This window comes from Rousettus aegyptiacus, unplaced genomic scaffold, assembly GCF_014176215.1.
Source record: "Rousettus aegyptiacus isolate mRouAeg1 unplaced genomic scaffold, mRouAeg1.p scaffold_m13_p_4, whole genome shotgun sequence".
NCBI lineage: Eukaryota > Metazoa > Chordata > Mammalia > Chiroptera > Pteropodidae > Rousettus > Rousettus aegyptiacus.
The window spans coordinates 117,775,530-117,791,927 of NW_023416307.1; the positions used below are offsets into that span (position 1 = coordinate 117,775,530).

Sequence of the window (16,398 nt, forward strand, 5' to 3'; positions counted from 1 at the left end):
TTGCCTCTGATAGAACTCCATGCATTATGGAGGGGTTTAGCAGCTCCATCTCAAAGTCTTTTCTGAAGCAACCTTGTTAAAATACAGCTAACAAAAAAAAATAATAAAAATAAATAAATAAAATACAGCTAATGATGCTGCCATTGATGACATTCACTCTCCTTCTCAATTTCCACAGAAAGAAGTCAACCTAAACTGTAATTACATGTAAAAAAAAAAAAAAAAAAAAAAGCAACCACAGTAATTGGAAGAGGATATTGCAGTGACAGGTGATATGATAGCAGAAGTTGTAGGATATAGGGAAGGAACATTAAAAATGGTAAATTCTAGAACAAAACAATATTTCCAACAATGTACAATGACAAGAATCTACCAGGTTCCTTCAGCCCGAAAATATTTTGGCAATTTTACAGAAGGTATTTTCTTACACACATACTTAACCGAGGAACAGTTTCCAGATTCTATGTCCCAAACGCTGCAGCCAAAATAGAGATGGATAAAATAACTTTCTTTCATTGTGGGGCAGGGAGCATCTGAGCCAATGAAAGACATGAGTTCAGAAGACAGTACAAACTCCATTGGATTCCACTCTATAGTTCTACTTAATGTAAATTTAAATATTTCACAACAATTGCATCAAGATCGATTAACCCCGGATGAACTTCACTAATATTTTAAATCTCTGGCTAAGACTTTACCCATCCAAAATCTTTACCATTTGTTTTTCTTTTCCTATTTTATGCCTATCTAGGAACTAGGGAGAATCAGACAAATGCTCAGCCAGTCCCTGTGATCTTGATAACAAAGAGAGCAAATTCCTGGCTCTCCCTAACAGCAGGGAATAGCCTACTTCAGATGCCTGATGAAACCATGAAAACCTTTTGTCACAGAGATCCTGTTGAAGAATCAATGACACTTTGGCTAATTAAATCATTGAGTGATGCTGGTGTCTGAGTGAAGAATCCTCTTCATTAGTTATTACTCAGAAAGAATTTGGGACTTAGTAATTCTTAGGATTTCTGATTGTGTATCACTTTGCTTCCAATAGTGCAGTAATGGATATTAGAAAGATTTTGTATATTAGTCTGTTTGAGTAATTATGTGAGAAGAAACAAAATTAATTTAGATAGATATTATCATTTGATCATTTTTCTCTATCCTTTTCTCTAGCTGCAAATCAAGTGGAATTATGGATAATGCCCTCAAGCCATAAACACTTCTCCAGTTTTTTCAACAGAACCTGTCATCTTGGTGATTATGCTATACATTTGCTTTCACCGTTCTCGTCCCCAGGAAAGACTTTCCTTTGGTTCTTTGCTAGAGGGTATCTGCCTCCTGTCCTCTAACTAGCTTAAGCAATACCTTTTGGTCATATCTTCTCCAAACTTTCAGTTTTATATGGTTGTTTTCTCCTTAGTGACATTTTAGTAATTTATTTAGACCAGTTTCCCTCACCAAAGTGGTTTCTGGGGAACAGTAATCATATAAGACTAAAATAAATATTCTGGGGGAAAAAGGATTGTGGACCAAATATACTTTGTAAAAACCACACATATGCCCCTTATTTGGTTAGCAACAATGCATTGACACACTCATAGATTTTTCTTTATGTACTCTTAAATAATTTTTAGATGCCTCCAAGCATGTTACACTCATATTAACTTGAAATGGTGACTATATAGTTGCCATGGGACAGACGCAGTTACTTGTCTGCCAAATATTTACTTACCTGTCTTCTCTCCAAGAGAATCCCCTGGCAACGAGTACTCTATCCTCAGAGGTTGAATCATAAACTAATCATGGCAATCTTATTTATTTTTGCCAGTGTTTGGAGAAGTGGGGATAATGTGACACAGATCCAACCAATGAGATATAAGGAAAATGTGCTGAGGAGTGAAACATCAGAAAAAAAATTTTTTTCCCTTCTTGGTCAGAAGCCTAATAGAGTAAAAACAAAACAAAACAAAACAAAAAAAACAAAAACTTTGTTTACCAGAGTGTTCCTTTTCACTTTTTAATGATGGCCTGTAAAGCATGATTACGAAGCACCAGGAATGACCTTATGAGTCTGAGATAAGAGCTAAGAGAATTAAGAGAAACAAACGCAATCCCCTGGCATTCATTGTTGAGTTACTAAACTGATCTGGAAACCAGTTACATTCATACTTTTTTTGCGATTTTATTATCTAACACTATTAATTGTGTAATGTTACAGCTAAAATTATCCTTACTCACAATTTTCAAATACCAATACAATTCCAACATTTACAGAGGCCTACAATGTACATGGTGTGGTCTGATGAGATACATAAAAGAAAACTTTGTTATAGTTTCTTTCTCAAGGAGTCTGGTGGGACGGGCTCAGTGGTAATATAAGAATGATATGAAAGCTGAGTAACAAACAACAAAGAGTGATGAGGAGCAAGAAGAGAGCAGGACACTTTGCTTATTTAGCAGGAGAGAATCAGGGCAGGTTCATAAAAGCAGTTTGCATATAATCAATCTGGATCCTGAAGTATTACTAGAATTTAAATAAGCAAAAATATGAAGCAGGTATTTAAGAACTATACAAAAATCAGAAAAGTCCATGGAGAAGTAAATATGTTTGTCCTATAAAATGGAGGCTGGTCTGATAAATTTGATTACAGATATATTTTAGAATAAGTTGAATGTTTTTTGGGTGTATGGGCTTTAGAACATTTTGGAGCCTTTAAAGTACTAATTTACACTTACCTCAAATTTTACTTGGTATGTTATTGGTAGTACCACCTAAATCATTCTCTTATTGAATTGTTTTATTTTCTTTATGGTATCTGTCAGTCTATCTGTGCATGTGTATATACATGTATCAGATTGTCACATCCTCTAAAGTTGGTCTACTACATTGATTATTTTATCCATAGTTCCTAAATGTTACAGATCTAAAAAGAACTGATCATATACTACTGATGTAATATTGTATTATCTGAATTAAATTACAGAGAATTATTTTTTCTGCAGTTATCTTATGAATCACCATTTTTGCATTAGCAAATGGTCACTAAATATTTGTTTACTTGAAACATGAGCCATATAAAAGCTAAAAATAAACAGCATAGCTTTACATTTTTTTTTTTATTAGGGAAAAAGGTAAATAAGGAATTTTTGTCAAGTAAGCTTCTTTCAGGGAATCAAAGGATCAGTTCAGATTTAAGTTCACTTTCTGGAACATCTACATTTGTAGACTTATACAATGAGAATTAATGTGCCCAAGCCCTGCCAGACCCTGAAAATGGCTTCTGAATCATTAAGCTAAGATTGCATCATGTTCAGTAGCCTTTCTGTTAAGTCCACTTTATTGTGCTCTAACTTTTCGAAAAATTGGAATTCATATAAAGCATAGCACATAGCTTAGTATAATATTTGAATAACTATGACACTCTATTTTAAACGATCCTGAATAATCAAGATGTTTGGACTGTAGCGATAGTTCTCAGAAAAAAAATAAGTTTAGATTTAATTTCATTTTCTCCTGAGAAAGACTTTCTTCACTTCAAGAACTTCTCCTGCCTGTCTCCATGTAAAGGACTGAGCATTTAGGCAGCATCATTGTTGTTCATTCTGCTGAGGACCAGATGATTGAAGGTAACTGGGAAACACACAGAGCTTTGATAACCGGGAAAGATTGTCAAATGAAAAGGAAAATATGTAAAGTAGAGAGAGTCCACAAGATATTAAAAATATCTCTTCCATTTATTGACACTTTGCAGCCACAGTTATGACTACAGTTGTCCTTTTGAACAGACAAACCTCTAACCACCCCCCCCCCCCCCCCCCCCGCCCCCCCCCCCCCCCCCCCCCCCCCCCCCCCCCCCCCCGCCAAACCCATGGCCATTTTGCATTATCTGCAGTAATTTTGATTGTGACAACTGCAGGGCATGCTATTGGCATCTAGTGACAGAAGTCAGGGAAGCTGCTAACCATACCACATGGCACAGGTGGCCACTCTCCCCCCACAATAGAGAATTATCTGGCTCCAGATGTCACAGTAGTACCAAGGCCGAGAAACTGCTCTACAGCGATTTGACATTTTTGTTGCTAGCAGAAAACCTCAAAAGTCAGCCTTTAGTGTTTGATAAACCAAATCTCAAGGCATGAGACTCTGGCCCTTGAGACCTAAAAGAGATCTAGGATCATATCTAATAAATATCAGAAATGTTAAAGAAATACTTACTTTGATTACTTTTCATTTTTTAATGTATGGTGGTTTACAGGGATACAGGCCAGAGATAATTCATTGACATGCAGAATTAGGAAGGACTCTGAAAGGTCATTTTCCTTCTTTTCTTCTTTTCATTCTTCTAGTAAAGTTGATGATTTCTGTAGTCCCATATGGGAGGGCAGGATCTCTATTGTGCTTTGTCATTGAATGCTATGGAGATGTGGGTGGAATTACTTCTCCAATCTACAGAAGGCCTCAGAGTGCCTATATTACAAACACATACAAATAAAAGGGCAAAGAAAAAAAGAAGTGCAATACTTGATGATAATCTCTGTCATGATTAATTTAAAGCTGAGTGAAACTCCAGTTTAAACTAATTGAAAATCATTACTCAGTACTTTGAAATAAATAAATACTACCAAAAATCAGAATTAAAGTCCAGACATCCTAATATGAGCAGAGATGTTATCTAGGAAACAGATAACTATAAATCAAAGAGAATGATGCTTCAAAGAATGAGCTTGAAAGGATTGTTCAACCATTCTCCCTTTTTAAGGATCCATATCAATAAAGCTTAATAGAACTAAGAGTAAAATTACTGCTAACTGTGAACTTAATAATGCCCCACTGGGAGTTCATTAATATCTCAACAGGTACACTGAAGCATTATCTTAATTGCACATGATACTTCCAAAAATTGCCTTTTACAGGTTTTGTAGAAACTGTCCTCTGAAACAGGTGTTAGTACTGTTTGTGTTCCTTTTCTCGACTGTGCAGATTTCCCAGAAACATGGAACTATAACCCTCATTGACCTTTCTTTCCAGAAATAAGACATTCTCAAGTGACCAACCTGATCATAGGCACTATTCTGGTATTCCAAAGAGGAAAAAACTCAAAGTGCATGAAACCAATTTCAGATTTTTCACTTTTTCTAAATAAATAAAATGGTTTCTTCATTTCTATAAATATTTAGAAATTTATTTTGTCAAGAATCAGATTCGTGTGGGAGTAGTAGTGGCAATTAGAATTTAAAAAAATTTTGTATTAATGTAATCTCGTCCACATCTGGATTTAGGTCTTCAGTTATTTTGACAGAGTGACACTAAGATGATCCCTAAAAGGGTGTGTTTCCAACCAAGCCCATGACTGTAGTGTTTGAGCATAGTGATTATAAGATAAAATTAAATTTAGAAGAGATATTTGATTTCATATGTATTAGAAATGACATAGAATTATTTTCTCTAGTTTTTGCTTAATATACTGCTGCTTTTCTCTCTCTCTCTCTTTCTTTCTGTTTTGATTTGGTAATGGCAATGTTGTCATAAAGTATAGGCATTCAACTGGAACCAAGGACCCTAATTCCTTTTCGCATCTGATAGCCAAGCCTAGTTCCGAAAGGGAAAAAGCTAAGGATTCAGCAAGGCAGAATCACTCTATTTAAAATGATAAATCCAAGTATATCTTGAAGAATTAGAATGAACTCCGGGCACTGTGTATATGTTGCCTGGAATTGTCAGGTCTCAGGCCTGAGAGAAAAAAGCAGTGAGGCAGTCTAAATGACTCTGTAGGTCCCTTTACCTTTGAAGCTCCATCCAATGTTAACTTCTCCTACATTCCAATGATGAGGAGGGAAATCCCAGGGAAAAGTATGCCAAGAAAAAGAAAGGGTGAAAAAAATGTATGCTACCATCTAAAGCCACTTGTCACAGATGTCCAGGGCAGGAGTAACTCCAAGTGCTGCGAAAGCCACAACAACCATATGAATGAGGGATCTTGTTCTCTCAGGATTATTCCATTCATTCATTTACTGACTCACTTGTTTATTCAACAAATACTAATCAGGTTTCTATTCTGTCCTGGATACAATGCTACCCAGTGGTGGTAAAATAATGAACAAGGTCCTTGCGTTCCATGAGGGTAAGTACTCTCCCAAAAAGAAGAGAATAATGAACAGATAATTTATACAGATAATTGTTTAGTGAAAGTTGTGATACTTGTTACCAAAGAAAACTACAGCGTTCCAGAAGAACTCATCAGCTGAGGTTTCTATAAACTCATGCTTTTCAGGGTAAACACTAGAGAGAGGTTAGGAGAAAGCCTCGAGCTCCTCCTAGTGATTGGTGTGTGCCACCAATTGGATAAAATTTTACTTTTGATTATTCTTTTAGCCCTCCAAAAAAATTCAGTTGTCACAATCACTTGTATTGGTGAGATATGAACATTAATGACTTGAAAGTTTTTATAAGGTATAGAAGGTGTAAGTTACTTAGATGTCCATTTTAATGTTTTCTGAAATTAATTTTCCCCTAGTCTTCTTTCTCATAGGTTTACAGGAATTCTTAGGACCCAAAATGTACATACATATTTTGAAAGTTAAATTAGAAACAGAGTGCATTGGGCTTTTTTTCTTTTTTATTTTTAAAAGGAAGGTACAGGTTTGGCAAATGTTGCATCCCATAACTCAAAGAATGATGTTTTTTGTTTTTTATTATTGCTTTTTTTATTGTTTGTTTTTCAATGTTTTAAAAGGGTTCACAAAACTTGACTGCTACATAAATTTTAAATGATAACTTTGAGGTATGAGAACTACTCTTTCTCAAAAACTTGATTACTTGAAACTGGTTTTCTATCTTGCAATTAGTGTCACCTGATTCATGTCTTGAGAAATAGAATTGGAGAAACTGGAGGGATTTTCTTTGCCAGAGAGAATTTCTAGAGGGGAATACTTTTTCAAATATTTAAAGACATTCATGGTACTGTGAGTTATAGCTAAGATTGTATTTTGGAAAAATGAAATTTTAACTGATTATTTTATTTATTCAGTTGACTATGCATTTTTCAAGATAAGAAATTAGAATAAATACTAGTTGATTTTAAATGCTCAATGTGGAGAAATTAGAAAAAGATAAGCTATTTCCACTAATATCATTCTTGTTTTCCTGGAAATTATAGTTGATATAATTAGAAAGGAAAATTAAATAAATTCTTATAATGTGGCTCGCTTACCTAGAAATCCCAAGAAAATAAACTAAAAGCTATTAGAACTATTATGAATTTTAACAAGGATTTAAGTCACAAAGTAAAATACAAAATTAATAGATTCCTATATACCAGAAAATAAAATGAAAATTTTATGTCATTCATAATGTAATAAAAATAATTATCTAGAAATAAAATCAACAATTTGTAATGTCTACATGGAGACAATTGTAAACTCTTACTAATAAGAGAAAGGACTGAATAACAGAATGGATGTAAATAGATATTTTCCCAAAGGGGAAAATAAATATAAATATAATACATCTATTCTTTGTAAATTAATTTATAAATATAATTCTCATTCTAATCTTAATGGAACTTTATTGTGAACTTGAAAAACTTATGCTAAAGTTCAACTGGAAAATTAAATATGTGTGATTACCCATTGTCCTTTTTATTTATTTTCAAATATTTATTTTTCAATTAGTGATGACATTTAATATTATAATATATTAATTTCAGGTATAAAGCATAGTGGTTATATATATATATATATATATATAACCACTATGCTTTATATATATAATTTACAAAGTAATCCCCCTGATTAGTCTAGTACCCACATGGTACTATACGTAATTAACACAACATTATTGACTATATTCCATATATTTCACATCCCCGTGACTATTTCGTAACTACCATTTTATACCTGTGGTCCTTTTTAAAAGAACAGTTATAAAGAGAGAATATGTCCCAACTAATACAGCCCTACAAAACTCTGAATTTATAATAATGAAAATAGGAAGACACTTCGGAGAAAGAAAAGTGAAATAGTAGAGAATACACCCCACACCCAAGAGTAGTTAAGAACTTAATATGACAAAAGATGATCTTTCTTATTAGTAAAGAATGAGTAGTTATTTACTATATGGTACTAGGGTAAGTGATTAACCATTTGGGAGAACAAAATATAGATTATTGGTTTACCTTCTAAAATAGGTCCAGGCAATTTCCATAAAGAGAAACATTTAAATGTAAATGTCAAATAGTTTTGTCACTTCTGTGGGGGAAGAACTTGGCCAGTAATCTAATACTCATGGGTGTCTACAACAACCTGAGTTAGATGTCAGGACTTTTTTTTTTTCTTTTTAAATTTCTAGTGTTAGTGAAAACTTAAAAACATTTAACTATAAATGTTAGGTCTAGGATAGGCTTAGTTTAGTAGAATATTATGCAACTAGAAAGAGAAAAAGAGAAATGAAAGGGGAGACAGATGGAAGTAGAGATTAAGACTCATATTTTTGTAATTAGTAATATGTATATATGCATCCTCTCATGCACACACAAAAATGATAAAGAGGGATAACAAAATGATAACATGAATCAAGGCATTAAAGTAATTTTCTTGTTTTCTCTTTTTCATTAATAATATATATAATTAATTTTCTAAGAAAAGTACAAACTCATTCTCAATAAATAAGATAGCTTATATATGTTTTCAATTCTGTTTGCTACTCATCAATAACAAAACCATTTTTGTGTGATAGGCGAATTTTTATAAAATAAAATTAAAGAATAATAAAATGAAAAATTTAGTCTTGTGTAAAGATTAAAAGTGTTTCAGATTTTTAAATTGGAGAAAGGAACTAAGCTGTCTTCATCTAAAGATCGATTCTGCATTACCGTAGGAGACTGGCAAGAGGGGAGGGTTTCAGGGGCAGAAAAAGTAAGTACAGCTAGATATCAAGGAGAGTGTGAAAGTTAATCCCTAAAGATGACTAATAATAATTTGGTCAGTTGTAGGTACCAGTTATAATACACACTTCAAAATTCTTACTTTGTAGGCTTAAACATAAGTTTGAAAACAAGTAGCTAAATATGCAGCCTAATAGCTAAATAAGTATACAGCATCATATTTTATAGGTTACATAAATTCTTCTAGTTCTTCATCTCTTATTGCTAGGAGGGATATTCTTATATAGCTGTAATTTTATCTCAGAAATGAAATCCATTTGTTCTTTCATTCCTTATTCTAGCATCATTATAGGCATAGTGTAGAAATGTGTCATTGGATAAAGGATGTGTGTATGACCCTAAAGGGACATATGAGTCTCAAGCCAGGAGATATTTCTGGTTTATAGTGGAAGGGATAGACCATAGATCGCAACTGTTTTCAAAGGGTGCATGGTCGAAGAAAGAAATCTGCTTCACCAGGATTTTTATTACTAAAATTTTGGGTACAGTTTTAAAATGTATTGGGGTGCTTCACTATTCTAATATTTTACAGCAGCTACATAAGTGCAAATTGAAGTAGAGGGCTGGATGTACCTTTATTAACACTCGTTCAAAGGTAGAAAGGTATTTTGGCAGGGAACACATCCGTGCAATAACATAAAGCTTTTACATTTCCACGAGTTGAAATTGATGTGAATTTGTTGACATGCTTGGCTTCTTCCTTTTTTATTTCTTGTAACTAAAGGCCTCTTCCCCGCCCCCACCCCTAATTCTCCTCTTCCCCTCCCTTCTTCCCCTGCCTCCTTCTTTTATTGTTTGGCCCAAAGCCTTTATTCAGTTGATATTTTTCTTCCCTAAAATTTATAACCTCAGAACTATAAATGAAACAGAGAACTCATTCTGTTAATACATTCGTAGAAGCTTTAAAAAAGCATTTAAATAAAATATGTGAACAATAGCCTTAACTTTTAGTTTGTCAGTGGTCAGTACTGTGGACAGAAATTGGCCTTGACTTTATTGGTCTACTGTCCTTCCTTTATATGTATTATTGAAATGTTTTAGCAATAATTTAGCAAAATAATACTGAAATGAAGAGTTCAGAAATTTGCATTGGGCAGTTCCAGGTTTAAGTACTGCTGTCTGTTCTACAACATTGTGACCTGAGGTAAGCTCATACTCTACTTTCAAGTCTCAATTTTCTCTTTTGTAAAATGAATTAATAATACTATAGAATAGTAAAGAAAAGGAAATGCATATAAAACTTTTAGAATATAATTGACACATAATAAAGAGTTGAATAAATAGTAGATATTTTAAAAACAATAATGAGAGAAATATGTAAACGTATTTTCTTAGGATATTGAGAGGAATGTTTGTGATAACATGTCACATAGAATTTGCAAAGTCAAATGTGGGAAATGAATGAGCTTAGTAGGGAAACACATATTGTTTTCTATTTTGATTATCATCATGCCCATGTACTAAGTGACCACTTATCCCAGGCATTATGCTAAGCAATGCACATTCATATTCCCACTCCACAAAACAATCTTATACTAATGACACAACCAATGCTTTGAAGTGAAATAACTTTACCAAAATAAACACTAGTGAGCAGAAATATTAGGCTGTAATTCCTGATCTTGTCAAAAGAAAATCCCATTTTATTCCTAGTCTACCTCACTACCCCTCTTGAGATGTTATTCAGGTAAAGATCTATCAGGAGACTTAAGCCTTTACTACACTAGCTTTGGACTTTGAGTCAGGCACAGAGGGCCTGCTCCTACTGGTCATAGAGCAGAATTGCATTAAAAGTGGGCTGCATGGACTTGACTGTAAAGCTGACCCTAGAAAGGTTGGTGGAGAAATGAGCATTAAAGAAGTGGTAACTAGCTTTAAACAATGGCAAATAGGTAAACTGTAAGCAAACTGTACTGGAAGAATTTTCAGAGCTCAAAGGCTCAACTTGAGTGTAGCTTTGACTTCTTTGGGGTAAAGAGTTAGAATTTGGGGTTTTGAGTAAAGATGAAACCTAGGAAACCCTTAGGATAAAGCAGGAATAAGCCTGGGAGAGTTTGCAAGCAGAATTTTGTAGGAGTTGATCATCCTTACAGAATGATTAACTGTACCAAGCATAGCTTACTAAATGCCAGTGTTAAGAGAAAGAACTAGGGGGCAGTACATTATAAAAGTAACTAGCTTAGTGATCCTGAAGTTAGGCCCTAAGCCAGGTTCCTCATTTATGGCTACTTTAGAGCTTCCTTTAGGGTATTTGGGATCCCAGGCAAACATTTTTTTTTCAGATCCTCTTTCTATGTACATAATTTGATTTTGCTAAAATCAGCATGTTTGGATTCTTCAAGTAGTCTCATCTCACACAATTCTAAGAAATAAATACTGCACTAGCCAAGGAGAATACTCTACTTGTTAGGCTGCCTTCCTGAAACCTAAGATGATCCCCATAAGAACAAGTTCTAGAACTCCTTGGGACATCTGGTTAATCCCATGTGAAGCAGAGAGTCAGAGAGTTCTCTAAACAGAAAACTGGGAATCAGAAGCCCATGTGGCTTCTCCCAGACAGAAGTGCCAGCCCTTTCCCAGTATCCAAAGGAGAACTTAGAATATTTGGAGAAAAGTCCTCCAAAGTGCCAGGGCTACTGAGGTGAAGGCCTTGGGGAAGGAATCCCCATTGCCTGGGTTAAAAGGTATTACTGAGCTACTTCACAATGTTCTTATGAATAATAAATTAAGTAATGCATGCAGCTTGCTTAGATATTTCCTCACAAGTGATCAGCACACAAGTCAATGTGAGATGGTTAATAACAGTCACAAAATAATACTTATAGGTTGTATGAACTAAATCATTCTCTATACAAACTCCAATTAGGCTGTTGTGGTTTTTGTTTCTATTTTGTTCATAAGAAATGCAACATGATTCACAATGTTAGCCAGAATGATTACACATTCTTTTCTCCTAACCATCATGACACATAATTCCCATGCCATTCTCATTTCTTCTTCCCAAGAGAAGAAAGCGAAAGGCCAAGGCACAAAGGTAGATGCTTTTGTGCTGTTAAGAAATGGCTGATTGCATTTTTTTTTTTTTAGATGGTTTGCAGTTACCTATGGTGTTTGGCAAAACACATCTTTGGAACTCAAGTCTTGTATTTTGAATAAATTGTCATAAGTATAAATGAGTCTCTTACATCCTGATGTCCTCTCATGTGGTCCTTTCTTGTCTTTTCAGATCCCCCAGATTAGTTATGCATCAACGGCACCTGAGTTAAGTGATGACCGGCGCTATGACTTCTTCTCTCGTGTGGTCCCACCTGATTCCTTCCAAGCTCAGGCCATGGTAGACATTGTAAAGATCCTAGGCTGGAATTACGTATCCACTCTTGCATCTGAGGGAAGCTACGGAGAGAAAGGTGTGGAATCCTTCATGCAGATTTCCAAAGAGGCAGGTAGGAAGAGACTGCCATGATCAAGATGGCCCTCCCCAAATGTCTGTGGCTTGTAGGGTTCTTTTCAGCGTTTATTGAACAGGTCACCATAGACCTGCTCTAACATTTCCCACTGCTCGTGCAGTAGTCTGTGAAGTCTTTATTTATAATACTTTGCTGTTTTTGAAGAGAATATTTTCAAAAGTGTGCAACCTAAGTCCCTTAAAGTATTAATGGAAAAAATGAAGAGAAGAAAATATATTCTAAAATTGAAATTTTACTTCTGTGTAATGGATAATACTGTGGATTACTGCTTACATCTAAAAACTGGAAAAAGTGTGGCTTAAATGCGCTTCTGAATGCTTTTTCTTTTTCTCCATTTCTCTATAATATCTGGAGAATTATTTAGAATTATGAGAACCCAATTGCAGTGGAAATTTGCTTTGAAGAGAAGTAACAGTGATGACTCTGATTGTCTTGGCCAAAACAAAAGTAAATAAATTATTCAGGCAGTAGAATGTATTTAGACAGATAGTCTATGAAACTTTAGATTATTTTGAGAAAGACAGTTCTAATAAGTAGCACTTGAAGATTTTTTTTTTTTTTTTTGCTTGTTTATTAACTCAAATTGGAAGTAGTGGGTTCAGGCATTTGGCCAGCAGTGTTCCATTGGGCAGATTTTGAAAAATGAAACAAAATCTTTAAACTTATGAATCCCGATGATAAATACTCAGTCTTCTCCTACAGAGATGTTGGATTTAGTAAACATGTTATAAAATGTGTACTTGGATATTCTTATACAGCTCTTATGCTAAAGCCAGGTCCTTACTTTTGTTTGTAAGGATTTTATCTAATCCAAATTGTTACTGGTCAGAATAGTTAACTAACAGTAAAGATGGATAAGCAAGGCAATAGAAACAGAGGTCCTTTCCATGAGAAAAAAATGTCTTAAATCCTGAAGACAAGCCTGTAAGTATTTGACTTTTGGACTACAGAAATGCTTTTATACATATAACGGTTCAGTATATAGATGGCATATCTGTACATTTATACTGAAAGAGAGAAGCCAGGACTTTGATGTAAATCCCATGATTTTAACTCAGTGCCTCATCATTAGTTCTAATTTCAGAAATTCACTAGAGAGTTGGGCCACTCATATACTTCCTTCTTACTGAAATGCTCTCTCATTCTTAACAACTTCGATAAGATAGCTCCTAATCACAAACGAGTCTCATCATAAAAGCCACTTCTAGATTTTCACTCATGCACGCACACACAAATTCCTTGGTTCCATTGGCATGTCTTGGTGCTTCCTGTGTCTTCTCCCTCAGCACTTATCGCATGTTAGTATAACTTGCTGATGTTGTTTTCTATCTTGTTCCCTGGACTCTAGAGAATACCATGCCTGGCTCATTTACTAATGTTGTCCCAGCTGCTGTGTTTCTAAGGGAATTTATTTATTTTTTTTGTATAATTCAGTTAAAAACTTTCAGTTTAAAAAAGAAATCTTAACTCTGGCTTAGTGTTATGCTCAGATTTGTAGCACTCATTAACATTTGCCTTCGTGGATCCTTAAAGAGGTATCGAATCATTTTTGATAACTATTTTTTAAATTTCTTTATTTGTTTCTTTGAATCCTGCTTCGGCTGGAATAAGGCTAGAGGTTGACTTAAACAAATACATAAAATAAGAATGTAAAAGAAAATAGATAAGACATGAAAAATGGAAAATAATAATCTAAAGCTCAGAAATAAAATTCAAATACCTTCTTGCTCTATTGCTGCAAATAGGTCTCCAATTTAATGCTGAACTTTGTGCTGGATAACACAAAGAGCAGTACCCATTGTGTTACAAAATTCAGTGTTTATAATATCAAAATCATGTTGATTGTTCATTAAAGCACAGGATCAAGACAAATGTTTGCTCTATGTCTTTTATAAAAGACCAATATAGACTTATCTATAGATAGGTCAGTGGTGAGTTTCATATGTTTTCTTTTTTTCCTGGTGTCACTTGGTGAAAACTTAAAACGTAATATCAGAGTCTGGTATATAAGGACTCTGCAAAAAAGAACAATGACCTTGTAATGTGGTCTGAACTCCCTAGCTCATATTTTTAGCTAATCCTACATTGAAATGAAGCAGCTCAAAAATAAAGATTGTGTCATTGGCAGCCATTTTGGATAAAAGCTTTCAATCTGAGAAGCTTTCCCCTTTAGGATGAGATTAACTAAGATGCCATCTGCAGGAATACAAAATATTGAAGGTTCAGGTAACGTCTAGCAGATCAACTCCTCTTTTTCTATAATTGTTATGATGCTTGACATGTATTTATAATAAATTTCATTAGAATCATGTCATATATGCAGTTAATTTAAGTGAATTCACTTAATGTGGTTAGCAAACACCCCTGTGCTTCCCACCCCACTCGGAAAAAAAAAAGAAGAAATACAGAGAAAGTGGGAAAATTACAATTTAAATGGTACATAGTAAGTCTACTCACTAAGTGTGTGTAATACTTAGAGAAAACACGAGATAGAAAACGTGATTTCATTGTTTCTTTAGTCAGTTTCACTTCTGTGGGGCTCTCATAATGTGAGCATCTTGCTACCCAAGGGTAATTCCAATATATACGGATACATGTACATATTTCCTACCTCTAAATAGAATTCGATTACTTCCTATGATGTGCAAAGAAACAGCAATATATTCTATTCCAAGTAAAGGAAGAATAAATTTTTTTTTTTTTAAAAAGAAAAATTTATTTTATTGAAATTTCTGAGAAGTGTACATGCTTAGAGAATTTTAGGAATTTTCAAGGGTAATTTTAAATGTTCACTTTTGTCCTTGCTCTAGAACCTTTTTTCCTAACTCTAGAACCTGACCACTAAGAAAGATACAATCCCATGTATATGTGTAGGAAAGGCAGAATGGCACAGAAATCAACAAATATGGTGTCACAAAAAACCCTGGATTTGAATAATGGGTTCCACTACTGTGCTGTAAAAATTTTGACACATGATTTTACTTTTCAAGCTTCAGATTCCTCATTTAGAGACTGAGATTAACGATGCCTTCTTCATTAGGATGGTAAAATAAGATCATATATGGGGAAGCACTTAACGCCCAATGATAATGGATTATTAGTGCATCATACTAGTTCCCTGTAAATCAGTAGAGTAGTTGTTTAAGTTTGCAAAGTTTGAAAATAGCTCGAGTGATAATTGACATTTGCTTTTATTTACAACTACAAGTTTATTTATATATAATTGCAAAGTATATGTAATATATATAATAGCCAAGTTGCTATTTTTACTAATATGCTTTTATTATATAAGAACCGTAAGAAAAGAAAGTGAGCTATTCATGTTGTCCTATGTATGTTGTGTGTATGTGTGTGAGATAGAATGAGAGAGAAAGAGAGAGAATAAACTGGATGATTTGGTGATGTTTCTATGCAAGCTTCACCCTTTTAAAATACTTTAATACCAAAATTTACTTTAGACTTAAGTCCTTAACTAAAGGTTACTTGGAAAACCAGAGCCTGAAGTATCTCAACCAAGAACATAGTCACAGAACATGGGGTGAGCTCTCCTTCATCATACATTGCGATAGAACAAGTCAAGACATGATGTCAGAAGAAGAAAAAAAAATCCATCCTTCAACAAGGGCCTTCTAATTTGTTTGGAAGATGAGGGGCTATATACAATTTCTCTAAACTGTCAAAGAAAACGTCAATAATTCTCTCATGTATAATCATGGAAGATTTAAATAAGCATGAATGCTGCTTTTCGTTGAACTTGCAGAGAGGACTGTAACATGATTTTCTCTGATGATGAGATTTTTTTGTAAAACAATTATATTTGCATACATTGCCCTGTTTATTTGAATGGATGCATATGCAATATTACCAAAACCAATTTATTGCTTAATATTGCAGAGAATGAGAGAATATTCACTCTCAACATGCTTTAAATTCAAGTCAAGAGAATAACCTAAATATTCTAAATTAGACGTGAAGACTCTTTTTTCTAAGTG

The 16,398-nt window shown here is 34.1% G+C and overlaps 1 protein-coding gene across 17 annotated transcripts in view; it reads left to right on the forward strand.

The window, feature by feature from the left end:
* Positions 1 to 16,398, forward strand: part of GRM7 (glutamate metabotropic receptor 7) — a 761,960-nt gene that overhangs the window by 229,882 nt on the left and 515,680 nt on the right. For 14 of the 17 annotated variants that reach the window (XR_004950366.1, XR_004950365.1, XR_004950364.1 and 11 more), the window contains exon 2: positions 12,166 to 12,382. Coding sequence is in view for 9 of the 17 variants with exons in the window: in XM_036218948.1 (XP_036074841.1) it covers positions 12,166 to 12,382 (217 nt within the window). In the remaining 8 variants the exon portion in view is untranslated. Of the gene's footprint in view, positions 1 to 202; positions 1,252 to 3,520; positions 3,625 to 12,165; positions 12,383 to 16,398 lie in introns of those variants that run through there. The other 3 variants (XR_004950369.1, XR_004950370.1, XR_004950368.1) reach the window with 3 other exon arrangements.